The sequence below is a fragment of the Patagioenas fasciata genome, chromosome 1 (assembly GCF_037038585.1).
Source record: "Patagioenas fasciata isolate bPatFas1 chromosome 1, bPatFas1.hap1, whole genome shotgun sequence".
Classification (NCBI taxonomy): Eukaryota; Metazoa; Chordata; class Aves; order Columbiformes; family Columbidae; genus Patagioenas; species Patagioenas fasciata.
Window position 1 is genome coordinate 108876927 of NC_092520.1, and position 14731 is coordinate 108891657.

Below are 14731 nucleotides of genomic sequence, written 5' to 3' on the forward strand. Positions count from 1 at the left end.
CTTGGCAGTATTAGGTTAACGGTTGGACCTGATGTCTTGAAGGTCTTTTCCAGCCTAAACAATTCTATTCTATGATTCTAAATGAATTTACTTCGCAAGATGTCCCATCAGGTTGTTTTCAGGGCCTGATATGACAAGTCCCAGCCCAAGGGTTACCAGGAGCCATAGCTGAGAAAACCTTGATGTCAGGGCAATTTCAGAAGATTCAGATTGGGTGTGAAGCTTCCTCACAGCTGTCTGATAGCTGAGTCTGTCTTCTGGGTGCTGTTTTAGGACATAAAACTATTATTTTTCATTCCCCGCCCCCCGCTTCCAATGGTGAAATTGTGTTTATAATTTCATCTGCCATATGAAAGTCATTAGGTTTAACTCATTTCAGAAAAGTAGCCAGAATGAAGGTAATTTGGATACTGATAGCATAAACTAAGCTGTACTTCAGCTTTGAAAGTTTGTATTGAAATGACTGAGTCTGTGTGGCACAAGAAACTGAACCATAACCCGGTGAATGGCTCATGTTTGCCTTTGCTTTTGTCCCTGGACTTTCCCCATGAGGAGCTTTATGCTAGAATAATAGGTGGTGACTTTCCTCCTCACAGCAAAAGAAGAAATACCTGAAAACCGGAGTGCTAAACGATACTCTCAGGACTCTCCACCGTATACTGCTCCTCTTTCCCCGAAGCTTCCCAGAAATGATGCTCATCCATCTGAAGGTAATTACATTATGTCAGGATTATGTATGAGGATTATTTATAGTTTCGGTATTTCCAGTCAAAAAGGACTGAGTTCATTGTTATGTGTCTGGTCTGTCTCTAGCCTTTGACAGGTCAGGGTGAAAGTATGTTAATTATTGATCACTGGCACAGATTTTGCACTTAGGAGAGATCTACTGCAAGTTCTAGCTGTCCTTCTCCTAAACCTTCTAGCCTTTTTTGTGAAGGGGCTCAGGCAAATAGGTGACGGATGAAGCTTCCTGCTTCCTATATGGCTATTTAGCAGAAAACCAATTGCCTCAAAATGAATTAGGAGATAAATTGGACGCAACTCTTAATAACTCTGGGCCAGGGCCATAACATGAGGAAGGGTATAGCTCGATGATACAGTTCAGCTGAGTTTATGGGTAGCTCCTGCTGAAAGTTGTGCTGTGCCTGCTTTCCTGGTCACCTTGTCCCTGCAGTGGGTCCCAGCCCCCTCGGCTGCATAGCCAGCTAAACTAGGGAGCAAAAGCACAGAAAAGGTGAAGCAAAGAGTAGTTTGCAGTTTATTTCTCTGGACTGACTCACCGTGGGCTCATATGAGCCCAGGGAAGGGTTGAGTAAAATGTGGCTGTGGCCAGGAGGACAGTGAAGCCTCCCAGTGGCAGCTGCTGTTAAGTTGATGTGGCTCACTGATGAAAAGCACCTTTTCCTGCAATGAAAACTCTGAGCATATGTCTAGTCTTAGCCTGCCTCAGATGTGAAGTGAAGCATCTAGGCTTAAACCTCAGTGAGAGACTTCTGATTTTTTTTTCGCTCTGCATTCGCTACTTAACTGATTAAGCCATGGTAACTTGTTGATGTTGACTGGTCTCATATGATAAATACTTTCTCTTGCTGTGAGGTATTTCCAAAGGCTTTTTAAAAATATGGCAGGAATTAGTTATTTCTTCCTTCATTTTTTTCTTGGTTTTGGAGATTTCTGGGTGTACTAGCATCAGTGGGAGAAGAATGATCTTTTTTCTGTGCAGATTAAAAAGTCATAGAACCACAGTTGAAGCAGAAAAGGATATCAAGTTCAAATGTTCAAAATGATAGTTTATTTACAATTATATATCTTTATGTATATATATATTAGCATATTTATTTCTTTGTATGTAATAACAGCAGCAGGAAATACAGTTCTGCATTGATTATTGATTTCTGTGTCTTTCCAAAAGAAGTATGGGCTTCATTCCACAGATACACCCAAGTCAGATATTTCTGGTAGGTAACTTAATAAGTGTAAAACAATTATACTCAAATGAAGTTGTTTCAGTTGGAGCAAAACAAATGTTTGAGCAGATCTGCATTACTCTGTAAGAAATCTTCCACAAATTAAGCATGCCTCCACATGCTGTTTTTTAATCCTTATTCACTAATGGATCCCTTTTTCAGATGAACTGTACTCCTTAAAATACGTTTTAAGATCAATAGTTCCTTATCCAGTTACTTGGATAAAAAAATAATTGAAGTAAGTGTTTTGCCATGGTTTCAGAGGTTTGAATTTGTGCGTTTCAAGAGGCAGAGTGCTCTGTAGTGTTGTGTGTTTCCCATTAGGGCAATGTCCTCTGCTGAAAATCTGGAGGTAATTTTACAGCTGTGTGTCATGGGTTGATTAGCAAGATTTGCCCCAAAAAAGTTCTGGCTTGATTGAGAGATAGTTGTCTTGAAATAGTTGTTTTGAAATAACATTTGAAGGCAAAATGGAATAATTTGGGGAAAGGGTCTTTCAAACAGCTCATTTTCCTTCTGGTCTGCTCAGGGATACGTTTCACAGATTTTGCTGTCTTTCCTGTCAGTTTCTTCTTTAAGTTACAAAAGATAAAAGGGGGAGCAAGGGGGGATAACTCTGTTTCCCTCCCCCTGAAAACAGAGTGTTCTTACTACTGCGGCCAGTTACATCATTCCCATTATGTATGAGGCAGAACAACTGGCTTCTAATTCCCAGAGGAGCTTCAAGAAAACAGAACATCCGATTCCTGCTAAGGCCTTCAGTGTTTAAACAGTCTGTCATCCTTGCATTTGAAACATAAGGCCTTTTATTGGCCTTTTATTAATGGACTCAGAAATCAAGCATTCTGCAGTGGAACTTCATGTCTCTCTCCATACCACTGTTATTCACAACTGCTAAAAATGTCAAGGCAGAAGTGTGTCATTCATTGCTCCACAGATCGCAGAGCTCCATTTGCTAGATGCCAAATTTTGAATCAGCTGTCATACCAGTTGACCACTTTTTTGACAAGGTTGCAGCCGTGTTTTGTTTGTAGAGAAGCTGGATGGATGGAGAGGGGACTGGACACTGTAGCTGCTGAACAGAAAAGATGATGGCCCCGGGGAAATATGCCAGCTTTTCCACCTTGTTTGTGTGATCTGAGAACTTACAGTGAGATAAATTCAAATGCTTGTATCTTGGCGGGGGGAAAAAACAGAGTTGATCTTTCCCAGCTCTACTTAGAATTGTTTACTTTAGGATATATAGCATCAAAGACAAATCTGGAATGCAATTGGAATAAATACAATTAAATTATTTTGTAATACAGTCAATTTTTTAAATCTTCGTAGCTTCAGAAATCTTGAAAAGGGTTATGTAAAATAATGATTAAAAAAAGCCCCTGTATTTGGGACCTCTACTTGTTTACTATGACTACAAAAATCTTTTTCTTAAGCCATTATGTGGAATTGGCTGTTATATGCTTAAAGAGCCCAGTTGAAACTTTCTGCTGGCGAGTATTGTCTCCCTTGTTGCATCCTGCCTTTCCAGACTTTAGAAATCTGAATGTACAGGTTCAGTCAGTTAAACCCGACACTCCTTCATGGACCTTTGCTGTAACTATTTGAAGTATCACCCCTGCCTTTTGGTCTTGGAGTGAGATGTCTGTTAGTGATTTCATTCTCTACAGTTCTAATTTTCCCTTGGTTGGCTACCCTTTAATTTTATAGTGCATATCATTGACTACATCTCTTGGTGTCTCTCTGAAATTCTATATAATGATGGCTTTTGTTTCTCATTTTGGTAAGTTGCTGCAACTACTTCAAGCTGACAAATATAAATAAATTAGTTTTCTTGTTTGTTTGTTTTCTTTGAAAACCTCAGTAGCCACTTCTTTACTTTTGTGATTCAGCTCTAACAAACTAGAAAGTTTTGCAGTGGTTGTTTTGAGGGTTGTATGAAAGAGAAGGGCTTGTGTCCGTAAAAGCTGTTTTATTCCACGATATCAAGTTTAGTAAAAGATGGTACATCGTCTTGCAGATCTTGCTTTGCTGAATTCACAAAGCAGGGAGCTGGCTCTCTGAGTGCCTTTGTTCCCTTTCAGCATTATGCTGTCTGACGACTAAAATACACTTAACAGTTCTTCACTGCACTCCACTCTTAAACAGGTTTCAGCAGAGAAACTAAAACTTCATGAAGCAAGTTGCAAACATGCTTGCAAAGCATACTGTGGCTTTTTAGGAAAATACTCTTCTTTTAGTTTTAATCGCGTATTAGCCCAAGAAATTCTTGAAAGTTGTCATATAAGAGGAGTAGTAAAAAGCTTATTTCAAGAACTTGTTTTCCAGAACATACCAGTTCTTGTCCCAAAGAATATGTTGCTTCGCTAGCATGTGTTTTATAGCTTCACTAGAGTAATTTTCAAGATGGTAGTGTGGGTTTATGTTTCTGTGAGCCTGTTAGCTCTATTTTCCAGCTCTTTACTCTCCTACCAAAGCATTTGTTTCATACAGATTTGTATATCGTTATTCCAATTTCCTTTTTGGGCAAACAGAGAAGGATATGTATGATCACTGGAGAATGGTCTTCTCTTTGTTTTGGGTTTGGTTTTTTGGTTTGGTTTTTTCTTTTCTCCTCACATAGCACGTTTCTTCCAATCAGACATGAATTTGGTTGACTGAAAGTGCAGTTTTCAGTAATCGAGCCAGCCTGGCTCATGGCATAGGCAAAGGGACCTGCTGAACTCTGCTCATCTGGCTTAGAAACAACATTGAAAGGCTATAAAAATTCACGAGTCTTCTAAGCAGGTGTTGTTTGTGTTTTGCAGAGTAGAAATTAGCTGATAAGTGGTAAGAACTAAAAAGGGGAATGTTGTCATATTCCCTTCCTGAAAACTGTTGTGTTTTTGTTGTTGTTGTTGGTTGGTTGGTTGGTTGGTTTTGTTTGGTTTTTTTTGTTTGTTTGTGTTTTTTTAACTTGCTTTGTGGGTTCAGTAATGTACATGTATCTTCAGCTTTCTGGAGTCTGTGCTTACAGACCCTGCCCTGTGCAAAGAACTAACTGTATGTAGGTACAGTGTTGTGGTCAAAACATGCTACATTAACATGCCGTACCTGGCATGCCCAGCCTTCTGTGGCTTTGCCTGTAACCTGTTCAATTTTTGATAATGGCCTCTGTGTCTGAAAGTATTGGGATCTACAGATGATGATTGTCCTCTTGTTTATGAAGTTAGTGACTCCCTCTGCTGTTTAGAACAAATTAAACAATTTTTAGTTAACATAAGAGTTTTTATTGATATTAAAAAATTTCTTGCAAGATAAACGTAATACACTCTTAAGGGTTAGCTTTTTGAGAATATGTTTAAAAAAATAATGAAAATGCATGACTAAGATTGTTTGATGTATCAGTACTAACGTCAGACAATTTCACCAGAAAAAGATTTCCACTGTCTCAAACTTGACATATTAAGTCTCTTGCTACAAAAAATGTTTTAAAAGTATACAGTAAGAGCCCAATTATTACTTGAGCAAAAGGGGCAAACATTGAGCAGCAGTGATTGCCTCACGGGAGACTTGTTAACAGACTTGCGATCTGTCAGTATCTTCAAGAGAACATAGCAGGGAGTTAAATAACAAAGGTATAATGTCCATCACTTTGAACGTAATGATACTTGCTTTTTGTGTAGCAGAAACATTACCTATAGAGGAAAACAGCACTTCCAAGGAACACCGATTTTCTGAGGACTCTATGGATTCTGCACTTAACTCTGTAAATCCTTCAAGCCCAGCCCGTCGAAATTCCACGGAATATCGTACTTCAGGGAGTGCGGCATATTACAGGAATTCCCTTCAGCCAGGGACGGCTACCTCAAATTCAGCCCCCGTCCTGCGCAGGCTGTCCTTGAGCTCTGCGGGGAGCAGCGGGTACTATGAAGTTAGTATGAGTCGAATCCAGAGGCGGATCGAGGGTATGTTATATAACTAAGCTTTCCAAACTATATTACTGCTTTTATTAACATGCAGAGTCCATGACTTATGAAAAGTTCTTGGCCGTAGAAGAGCTTGTAGATTGAGCGAAAAGTCATGCTGTGACCAGGCATCTCAGGCTTGCTGCCCTAACTGCAAATACAGAATTTAAGCCTGTTAGAACTAAACCTGCAGTGCAAGAGGGGGTGTCTTGCTGCTGCACTCCCTCTTGCTGCTCTTACAGACTCTGCAGCAAACCAGAGCAGAGAGAGCTAGCTATGTGCAGCTCACTGCCTCAGCATCTTACCAACTCTTACCTTGTTGTTGAAATACAGGGCAGGGATTACTCCTGCCCCTCCCTCTCTTGGCACAACTCGCCTTTGCCACATTCCGACTTAATGGCATCTTGGGACCCAGGTGCCAAGTACAAGTCAAAGTAATCCCCTCTAGGTATGTCATAGTGCTGATGTTTATGCTGCTGTAAATATTTGCAGTTATTTAAGTTGTTTAAAGACAAATGGAACAGTTCAGTATTATTTGGAGGAAAATAAAACATAATTAATTTTAATATATTGCAAAAAATTCATAATAAAAGCCACGTGTAGATATTTAGAATATCTTATGGGAAATGAAATGCGTTATCCCTGTATAGACTAACGATACTTTTTCCTTTCACAATATTTATTACTAAAAGCTGCAAGTTCCACAACTGGGCCGGATTTGAATTCACTAAAAAGGGAACCTTCAAGAATATTGAATAAGGATCCTTCCACCTGGTCAATAGAGGAAGTGATGAATTTTGTGAAAGAAGCTGATCCACAGGCACTAGCTCCGCATGCAGAACTTTTTAGGAGACATGTATGATGCATATCCATTCTGTTCTAGTAGACTGTGTGTCATGTTAATCTCTTAAAATACAGCTTTCATCTCCATCACTCTGTTTGTACTGAAAGGTAGAATAGACTCTACTCGTATATTAGAGGGAGGCTGAAAATTATTTTTCCACCTGAAAAGCCTCCTGCAGTATATTTTCTCTGTTTTCCAGTCTTATTAGACTGAAGTAAATACCCATGGCTTTCCAGCTTATATGGAATAATGCCCATACTGGAAGTATCCAAATTCTAATGGCCAACAGCCATGGTAGCCATTGTCATTCCTGGTACCCTTAGAGAAGGTGGTTTTCTCATGTACAGTACAGGGCATTTGGCCTATGGAGATAACACCTCTCTAAGTCAGCTTGTTTTGGAGACTGATTATCCTGAATCAGAGATACTGTTATGCCTTGTTAGCTTTGCACTTGGTCATTAATACTAAAATGCAGAGAATCCATTTCAATGTTGAATTTATCTGTTTTGAAAAACAATCTGTAGGGTTTCATAAGATCTAACTAGATGTTGTACTTAGATAAACTGCATCAGTTTCTCTGTGGTGTTTTTGGCCTCCCCTCTTTCTTCTCACAGTGCTTTTCTACAGCAAGTTGCTCAGCAAAGAGCTGCTTTCTTATTTCATTGTATTAATATATATGGCTGTCCAAGAAGAGGTTGGCTTTCTCTTTAGTAATATTTCACCCTCGTTCTGCACCAGCTCCTACTAACAGTTAAATCTCAGAGTAAGCTGGATTGGAAGGAAAACTCAAAATAACTTTTAATGGAGCTTCCTGACTTGTGTTTTGTTCTTAGTTGTGTAACAAGACTAAATGTCACTTGTTTTGTCAAATTTACGTTTAAAAAAAAAATAAGACAGAATGTTTTGCTTTATGGTGTTCTAAGGAACTAATTGCCTGTCTACAGTATGTAATGCTACTGAGAGCTTAGGACCATCACATTTTAGCAGCTTCTCAACGAGGCAGTTGAAATCTGACTAAGTTGTCCTTGGTCTTGATCCTAACAATCTGTTTGGTTTAACCTGGATGTAGATCTGTCTTATTTCACAGATTTAGATGGTCTGTAACCCCTTTTTCTGTGTGACTGTTTGCATGCGCATTCCAGAAGCCTCCCACAGCTGTGTTCAGGGTTCAGTGCAAGGCCTCAGTGCTTGGCTCATTTAATCTCAAACTGCACAGACCTTCCTTTGCACCTTCTTTTTTTTTTTTTTTCCCTTGACTCATTCACATTTTTTTTTTTTCCCAGACAGCACCTAATTTTGAGAGCTGTTTGGTCAGTTTCTTTTACTTACTATAATTTTCTTTAACATCTCAAGTACCTTAATCATGCATTACAAACTACTAAAATTCTATTTCAGTGGCCATCTGTAAGTATCAAATTATACTAAGTCAATGTTTTACATGTGGTAGATAAATTTTTCCTACAGTATTAACAAATATAATGTACTTTCCAGTTTTACCATGCAGCTTGTTAAAGTAGTTGTATGTTATTGTGTTTATTCTCTTCCTTCTGCAGGAAATTGATGGAAAGGCACTACTCTTACTGAGGAGTGATATGATAATGAAATATATGGGACTGAAGCTGGGGCCTGCCCTAAAGTTGTGCTACCACATTGAAAGACTTAAACAAGGAAAGTACTAGCCAGTGGGGATACTACGAATATGCGTGTGTCCTGGTGGCAGTGTGTTCATATCACACTAAGCTCTCAGGTTCACAGCCATCTCCTTAATTTGAAACTATAGAAATCATCGTTATTTTTTGAAAGTGCTCTGAAAATGTAAAAAAAGACATTCAGGATAAATAATGGGGGAAATCGGTGCTATATTCTGGTGTTATATTTTGCAAACTATTTCAGAAAGTTTGCCGGGAATGACAGTTGATCATAATGGGAGTGGGCAGGTTGAGTAACAGTGTTCTCCAAATCCTGAAAAGGGCTTTCTCTGTTACAGACTTCAGCCAACGTGTTCATATTCAGAACCAAAACAGCTGGATCCCAAAAGAAAATTATAAAACAAACCAGCATCAGGTGTTAATAATTTTTAAAGGGGTGGCTGTAAACTTTTATATTGCAAGAAAAATTTTAAATAGAAGATCTCATCTCTGTAGTGAATACTGCGGCCAGTCCTCCAGCAGAGTAACAGTCTAGTATATCATTCTAGATTATTCTTCCTAGTTTTCCATAAAGGGAATAGCCATATGAATCGCTCATGGCAGATGGAGGTGTGGGGAGCGAAGGGCTGTGGAGGAGAGGGCTTAATACAAATATAAGCTTTTATAAAGTGTGATTATCAGTCCTTTGGTAAGTTATGAGGACAAATGTACGGTATATTGTCAATTTATGCAGGCAATAAGTATTTCTGTTTCATGGAAGGGCATATTGGCTGTATAAACAGCCATTTCTGGGACAGACTGATTTAACTGGAACAACGCATCCACATTTTAAACATTCCATCTTTTTGGCATGGATATGTTTGTTCATGCTTTATATATATACACATGTATGTGTCAGGGGAATACATACTATATATATATATAAAAATATACATACACACTGTACGTATGTAATCAGTTTTTTAATGTGTACTTTGCACTGTGCCAGAGAGAACTGTACAATTTCTTTTTTTTCCTTTTTTTTTTTTTAAACCAGTAAATTTAATTGTGTACTACTTTCATATTCATTAGCACATGTTTAATTGGTTGTCCATTCTTGGAGTCAGAAGGTGACAAACAATCAAAGGATGGCTGATCCCTGTACTATGCAGTACTCCTGGTTATTCATCCCTTAACTCTGAGCCATATATTCTGATATATTTCTGGAAAGACACATTTGGTTCCAATGTTTTGGGCTTATATTTCCTATAAGGAAGTGCTACTATGTAACCAGTAAGCCTTTTTTTGGGTAAAATTGGTGCTTTTTGTATAAGCTGCAAGAATGAGTGGTGATAATAATGCAGTCTGGTGTCACTGCTGATTGTAATATACATCAGGGACAAGAAAATGTACTTTCTGTGTAGGAAACTGAATGTACTGTTTGTAATAGTGCAAGTGAAAAAAGCTATTTGCTAGGAAAGGTGTAGTCCTAAAATGGTAGGTTTTATTATATTCTTACTGCCTTTTTATATGAAATCACACAGTATAAATGTATTTTTTACAAATTCCTGTTCTGAAAATGCCTGGCTTTACCAATAGTGTGATACTCCTCAGGTTTCAGCAGAGATACTGCTGCAAAATAAAAAATTTCGTGGCTCACAAGTGTCCAAATACTTTGTTGGTTCAAGTGACTACAATGCAATTTTAATTTAGCAAGTCATTTGGACTTTGAGAATTGTTTTTATTATTACATCATTTGACACTAAAGGTTATCTATATGCATTTATTTTGCATATCTTTCGTGGTGCATGTATGCTTAGATGAATAATACAAGCATGCTCTTTATAGTAAGAAAAGGTCAGCGCATTGATTGGAGAAACAGAATACTTTATTTGGGTTAGGAAAATACTGACTCGACTGTTGGTGTAACTGTATGAAAGTTAGTTATATATTGAGAAAAACAACACTCCCTGCACATTCAGTATATTGTTTATAACTTACTTCTTCCACACTTTATTATGCTGAATTTCAGAGTTCTTCCGTGTAAAAAGATCTCACACGATTTAAGTGGAAGTAATTGACTGAAAACAGTTTTCGTTTTCTATATTGCCATTGGCATAAGAAAAACAAATATGTTTAAGTTTTCTGTTTGGCCTTTATGGAATGAAATTTTTGTATATGGCACTATTATGGGTATAAATATTTGTTCAAGGCTTTCTGTGCACAGGGATTCCTGTGATGCTGCAATACCAGAATTTCACCGTGTGCTGTAGCGTGAGATTCAAGCATTCCAAGCATTGTAGCGGAATGTATTTTTTATTCTTTATTTTCAATGGGATGTTCTTATCTATCAACAAAAATAAAATAGTTTGTTCATTGTTGTAACTGTCCGTTTTGTTTGACATTGTGTTTATGTGTGAGCCCTGTTTGCGTAGGCAAGGGTAGCTATCTTATCTGGCATTCGGCAGTTCTTGACAGTTCATGTAAACATCTGATGTAAGAGACTTCTAATCAAAAGAGTAAAATCATTCCAACGTGGTTTATCTGAAGCAATTAATATTTGAACTTGAGTTGGTCTGGACTTCCAAAATAACAACTTGAGAGTACGTTCAAATCTTCAGTTTTGCATGTAGCATTTTTCCACGTACAGCTTACAGAATTCTCATATAATCACTGAGGGGAAGAGACTGTTAAAAACTGTTTGCCAGGTGTTCAGATGAAGACCTGAAATATTTTAAACCAAAGCAGTTAATGGCAGTAGGTTTGAACTTCATGTACCTCATGCTGTCTTATTTCTGTGATACAGAAGTCCGTTGTTCCAACGGCTGTTCGCAGTGATCAGCTTGTGCTTGAAAAGTAACTTAAATTGGGTTAATGGTAAGCTCAAATCCTTCACAGGCACATTTTAGAACTTGAAGTTGGTAGTAACAATAGTCCAGAGGCTTTTTGCATCTGATCTCTCTCAAAAGAAACTCAGTATCTTTTTGTTGTATATTTTATATAGAAGACAACATGATTTATTCTCTCTGTTTCTCTGAGTTGCTGTTCTATCAACAGGGATTCATCTGCTTATCTGGTTCTACATCTTTCAGTCGCCTTCTGAGACAGTGCCATAACTCCTCAGTGCATCTTAAGATCTCATCTATTTGCAATTAAAATGCTACTGACTGGAAGGACTTGCAGCTCTGACAGTGCCTGTCACAGAAGACCTGTGCAGTGTCGAAGCTGAAAAGCGCTGTGTGGCAGTGACTGCATGTTGCAGTTGACATGACTGCACTCCTAACAAGTTTATTACGGCTGTATACACATTGTAGGACTCTTTCAGGAACGACAGTGAAAGACAGCAACATCGTGTTCTCAATATGGGCTCAAAGGATGGAGCATCTTCCCCTTTTTTTGTTGCTTTTAATAAAGGCACACCATTTTTACTTCAGGTGGTAGGCATGGGCAGAGATGCTTATCTGAATACATATGGTATTTCTAGAAACTCTTCTTCCTTTCCAGTCACTCAGGGATATATTAACCTTCTCTGTAACTCTGATGACAGTTTTTTGTGAGTCTGTGGATATGATTCTGTACACCTTGAATGTGATACCAAAATTCTACATTTGAGTATCTCAGGTATTCCTGTAATGTAAAAACAAAGTCCCGAGTAAGGATGACTAAAATCTTGAAGTTTGAACCTGTGTTTAAACTTCACCACGGTGCTTGTCTTTCCTTTAATTGGAGGTGAAATTCAGAGCACTGAAACATGGGTACACTGTTGAATTAATAATTTATCTTCCTGCTTAACTCAGAGGGCTCCAGTCATCTATTCCTATTCATGTATTATTCCAGTGAACCAACTTAGGATCATGTTTTCATTTGCATACAAGTAGCTAATGAAAGCCTATTCGTAAGTATGTATATGTGAATCTATAATGTAAATAATTTTTCATTTAAATGGCCTGACATTCAGAACCAATGAGTTAGAACAGCCTCTGTCCAGCCAACTTGAAGCAGAGGCTGATGATAAGACAAGGGGCAATAGCTACAAACTGGAACACAGGAGGTTCCACTTAAATATGAGAAGAAACAACATCTCAGTGAGGGTGCCAGAGCACTGGAACAGGCTGCCCAGGGGGGTTGTGGAGTCTCCTACTCTGGAGACATTCAAAACCCACCTGGACACGTTCCTGTGTAGCCTCATCTGGGTGTTCCTGCTCCGGCAGGGGGGTTGGACTAGATGATCTTTTGAGGTCCCTTGCAATCCCCAGCATTCTGTGATAGTCACTCTTTTAAGATAATTTGTGTTACACTGTTTATCTGTTCTGTTTCCAATTTGAGCTGACTGTTGTTCTGGGTTGTTGTTTTTCTCTGTTCTGCATTATCAAAGATTATCTTAAATCTGAATGGTGTTTTTGTCTAGACCACTTATGAAACTTTTATGCATGGTTCTCGATACCACTTACTCTGAAACAATAAGATTTTTTTAAAGCTTTTTTTTATAGTAGAATTCAAGTAATAACTGGAAGTGATGACTCTATAGAAAGCAATTGCTACAGGGAAAACCAAAAATACTGCTCAGCGTAGATGTGAGGGTTTTGAAATTAAATACAGTATCTAGAGCTGTATCTACAGTGTTTTGTGATTCTGGGTTTGTCTTGTGTCTGCCCTGTGTTAAGTAAGAGTTGGGAGGGAATGCATTACAGAATGAAGGACTAGTTAAGGTTTGAAAGGGACTTGGAAGTCATCTGACTCAACTTGCCTGCTCAAGCAGGTCTACCTACAGTCAGTTACCCAGGTCCATGGCTAGATGGCTTTTGAACATCTCCAAGAATGGTGACTGCACAACCTCCCTGGGCAACCTGTGCCAGAGCTCCATCACCCTCACAGTGAAAAGGTGTTTCAGAGGGAACACTGCAGAGAGCCAGGATCTGTCCTCTTTGCACCCTCCTGTCAGGTGTATCTATGCATTGATGAGATTCCTCTGAGCCTTCTCTCCTCCAGGCTGAACAGTCCCAGCTCTCTCAGCCTGTCCTCATAGCAGAGACGCTGCAGTCACTTTATCTTCTTAGTGGCTCTTCAGTATGTCTGTGCCTCTCTCGTACTGGGGAGCCCTGAGCTGGACCCAGCACTCCAGGTGTGGCCTCACCAGTGCTGAGGGGAGAACAATCACCTCCTTCAGCCTGCTGGCAACACTTCAGCTCATGCAGGCCAGAGCACCCTTAGCCTTCTTTGTGGCAAGGACACATTGCTGGTTCGTGTACAACTTGGTGTCCACCAAGAGATCCCACATCCTTTTCTGCCAAGCTGCTTTCCAGCTGGGTGGCCCCCAGCACAAACTGGTGACTGGAGTTCCCCCCCGGTGGAAGAATTCACTTCTTGTTGAGCTACATGAGGTTCCTCTTGGCCCATTTCTCCTGCCTGTTGATGGCCCTCTGGATGGCAGCGTGACCCTCTGAGGTACCAGTGACTCCTGCCAGTCATAAGCAAACTTCCTGAGGGAATGAAGATGCTAAAACAGGACTGGACCAAGTATTGACCTCTGAGGTACAACACTGGCCTCCAGGTTGACTTTGTGCCACTGACATCATCCTCTGGGCCTGGCCTTTCAACCAGTTTCCAAACCATCTCTCTGTCTGCTCATCCAACCTGTGCATCAGCAGTTTGACTGTGAGGATCTTACGGGAGACAATGTCAGAGACCTTCCTCAAATCCAGGTGGACAATATCCACTGCTCTCCTCTCACCTACGAGGCCAATCATTTTATCACAGAAGTTTTTCAAGTTGTTCAAGCATGACCTCCCCTTGGTGAAGCCATGCTGACTACTACAGATCATTTGTTTATGTGCCTGAAAATGGTTTCCAGCATTAGCTGCTCCATCACCTTCTCAGGGATTGAGGTGTGGCTGACTGGTTTGTATTTCCCTGGGTCCTCCTCCTTGCCCTTCAAGACAGGCGTGACATCTACTTTCCTCCAGTCTTCAAACACTGCTTCCCATCCACCACAATCAATCAAAAATTATGGAGACTGGTCTTGCAATGTCATCTGCCAGCTCTCTCAGCGCTCATGGGTGCATCCCATCTGGCCCCTTGGACTTACATGTGTCCGATTTGCCTAAGTATTCCCTGACCTGATCCTTTTCCACCAAGGGTCCATCTTTCTTGCTCCAGCTTGGGATTCTTGAAGGCTGGTCTTGCTGTTAAAGGCTGAGGCAAAGCAGACATTCAGTACTTAAACCTTTTCCACCTCCTGTGTAATGAGCTCCCCCATTTCCTTCAGCAGTAGACCCACATTCTTACTTTTGTCACCTATAGAGTATGGCCTAATTTTATGCGGTATCATGTTATTAAACACATTTAAAA

At 39.6% G+C, this 14731-nt stretch overlaps 1 protein-coding gene across 12 annotated transcripts in view; it reads left to right on the forward strand.

Moving 5' to 3' along the window:
- The window catches only part of SCML2 (Scm polycomb group protein like 2), a 76542-nt gene extending 65769 nt beyond the window's left edge, over positions 1-10773 (forward strand). For 11 of the 12 annotated variants that reach the window (XM_071812604.1, XM_065861996.2, XM_065861942.2 and 8 more), the window contains 4 exons: positions 597-710; positions 5630-5911; positions 6604-6767; positions 8309-10773. In XM_071812604.1, coding sequence (XP_071668705.1) covers positions 597-710; positions 5630-5911; positions 6604-6767; positions 8309-8434 — 686 coding nt within the window. In that variant the 3' untranslated portion in view covers positions 8435-10773. The remainder of the gene's footprint in view (positions 1-596; positions 711-5629; positions 5912-6603; positions 6768-8308) is intronic. The other variant, XM_065861967.2, reaches the window with a different exon arrangement.
- Positions 10774-14731: the final 3958 nt, after the last annotated feature.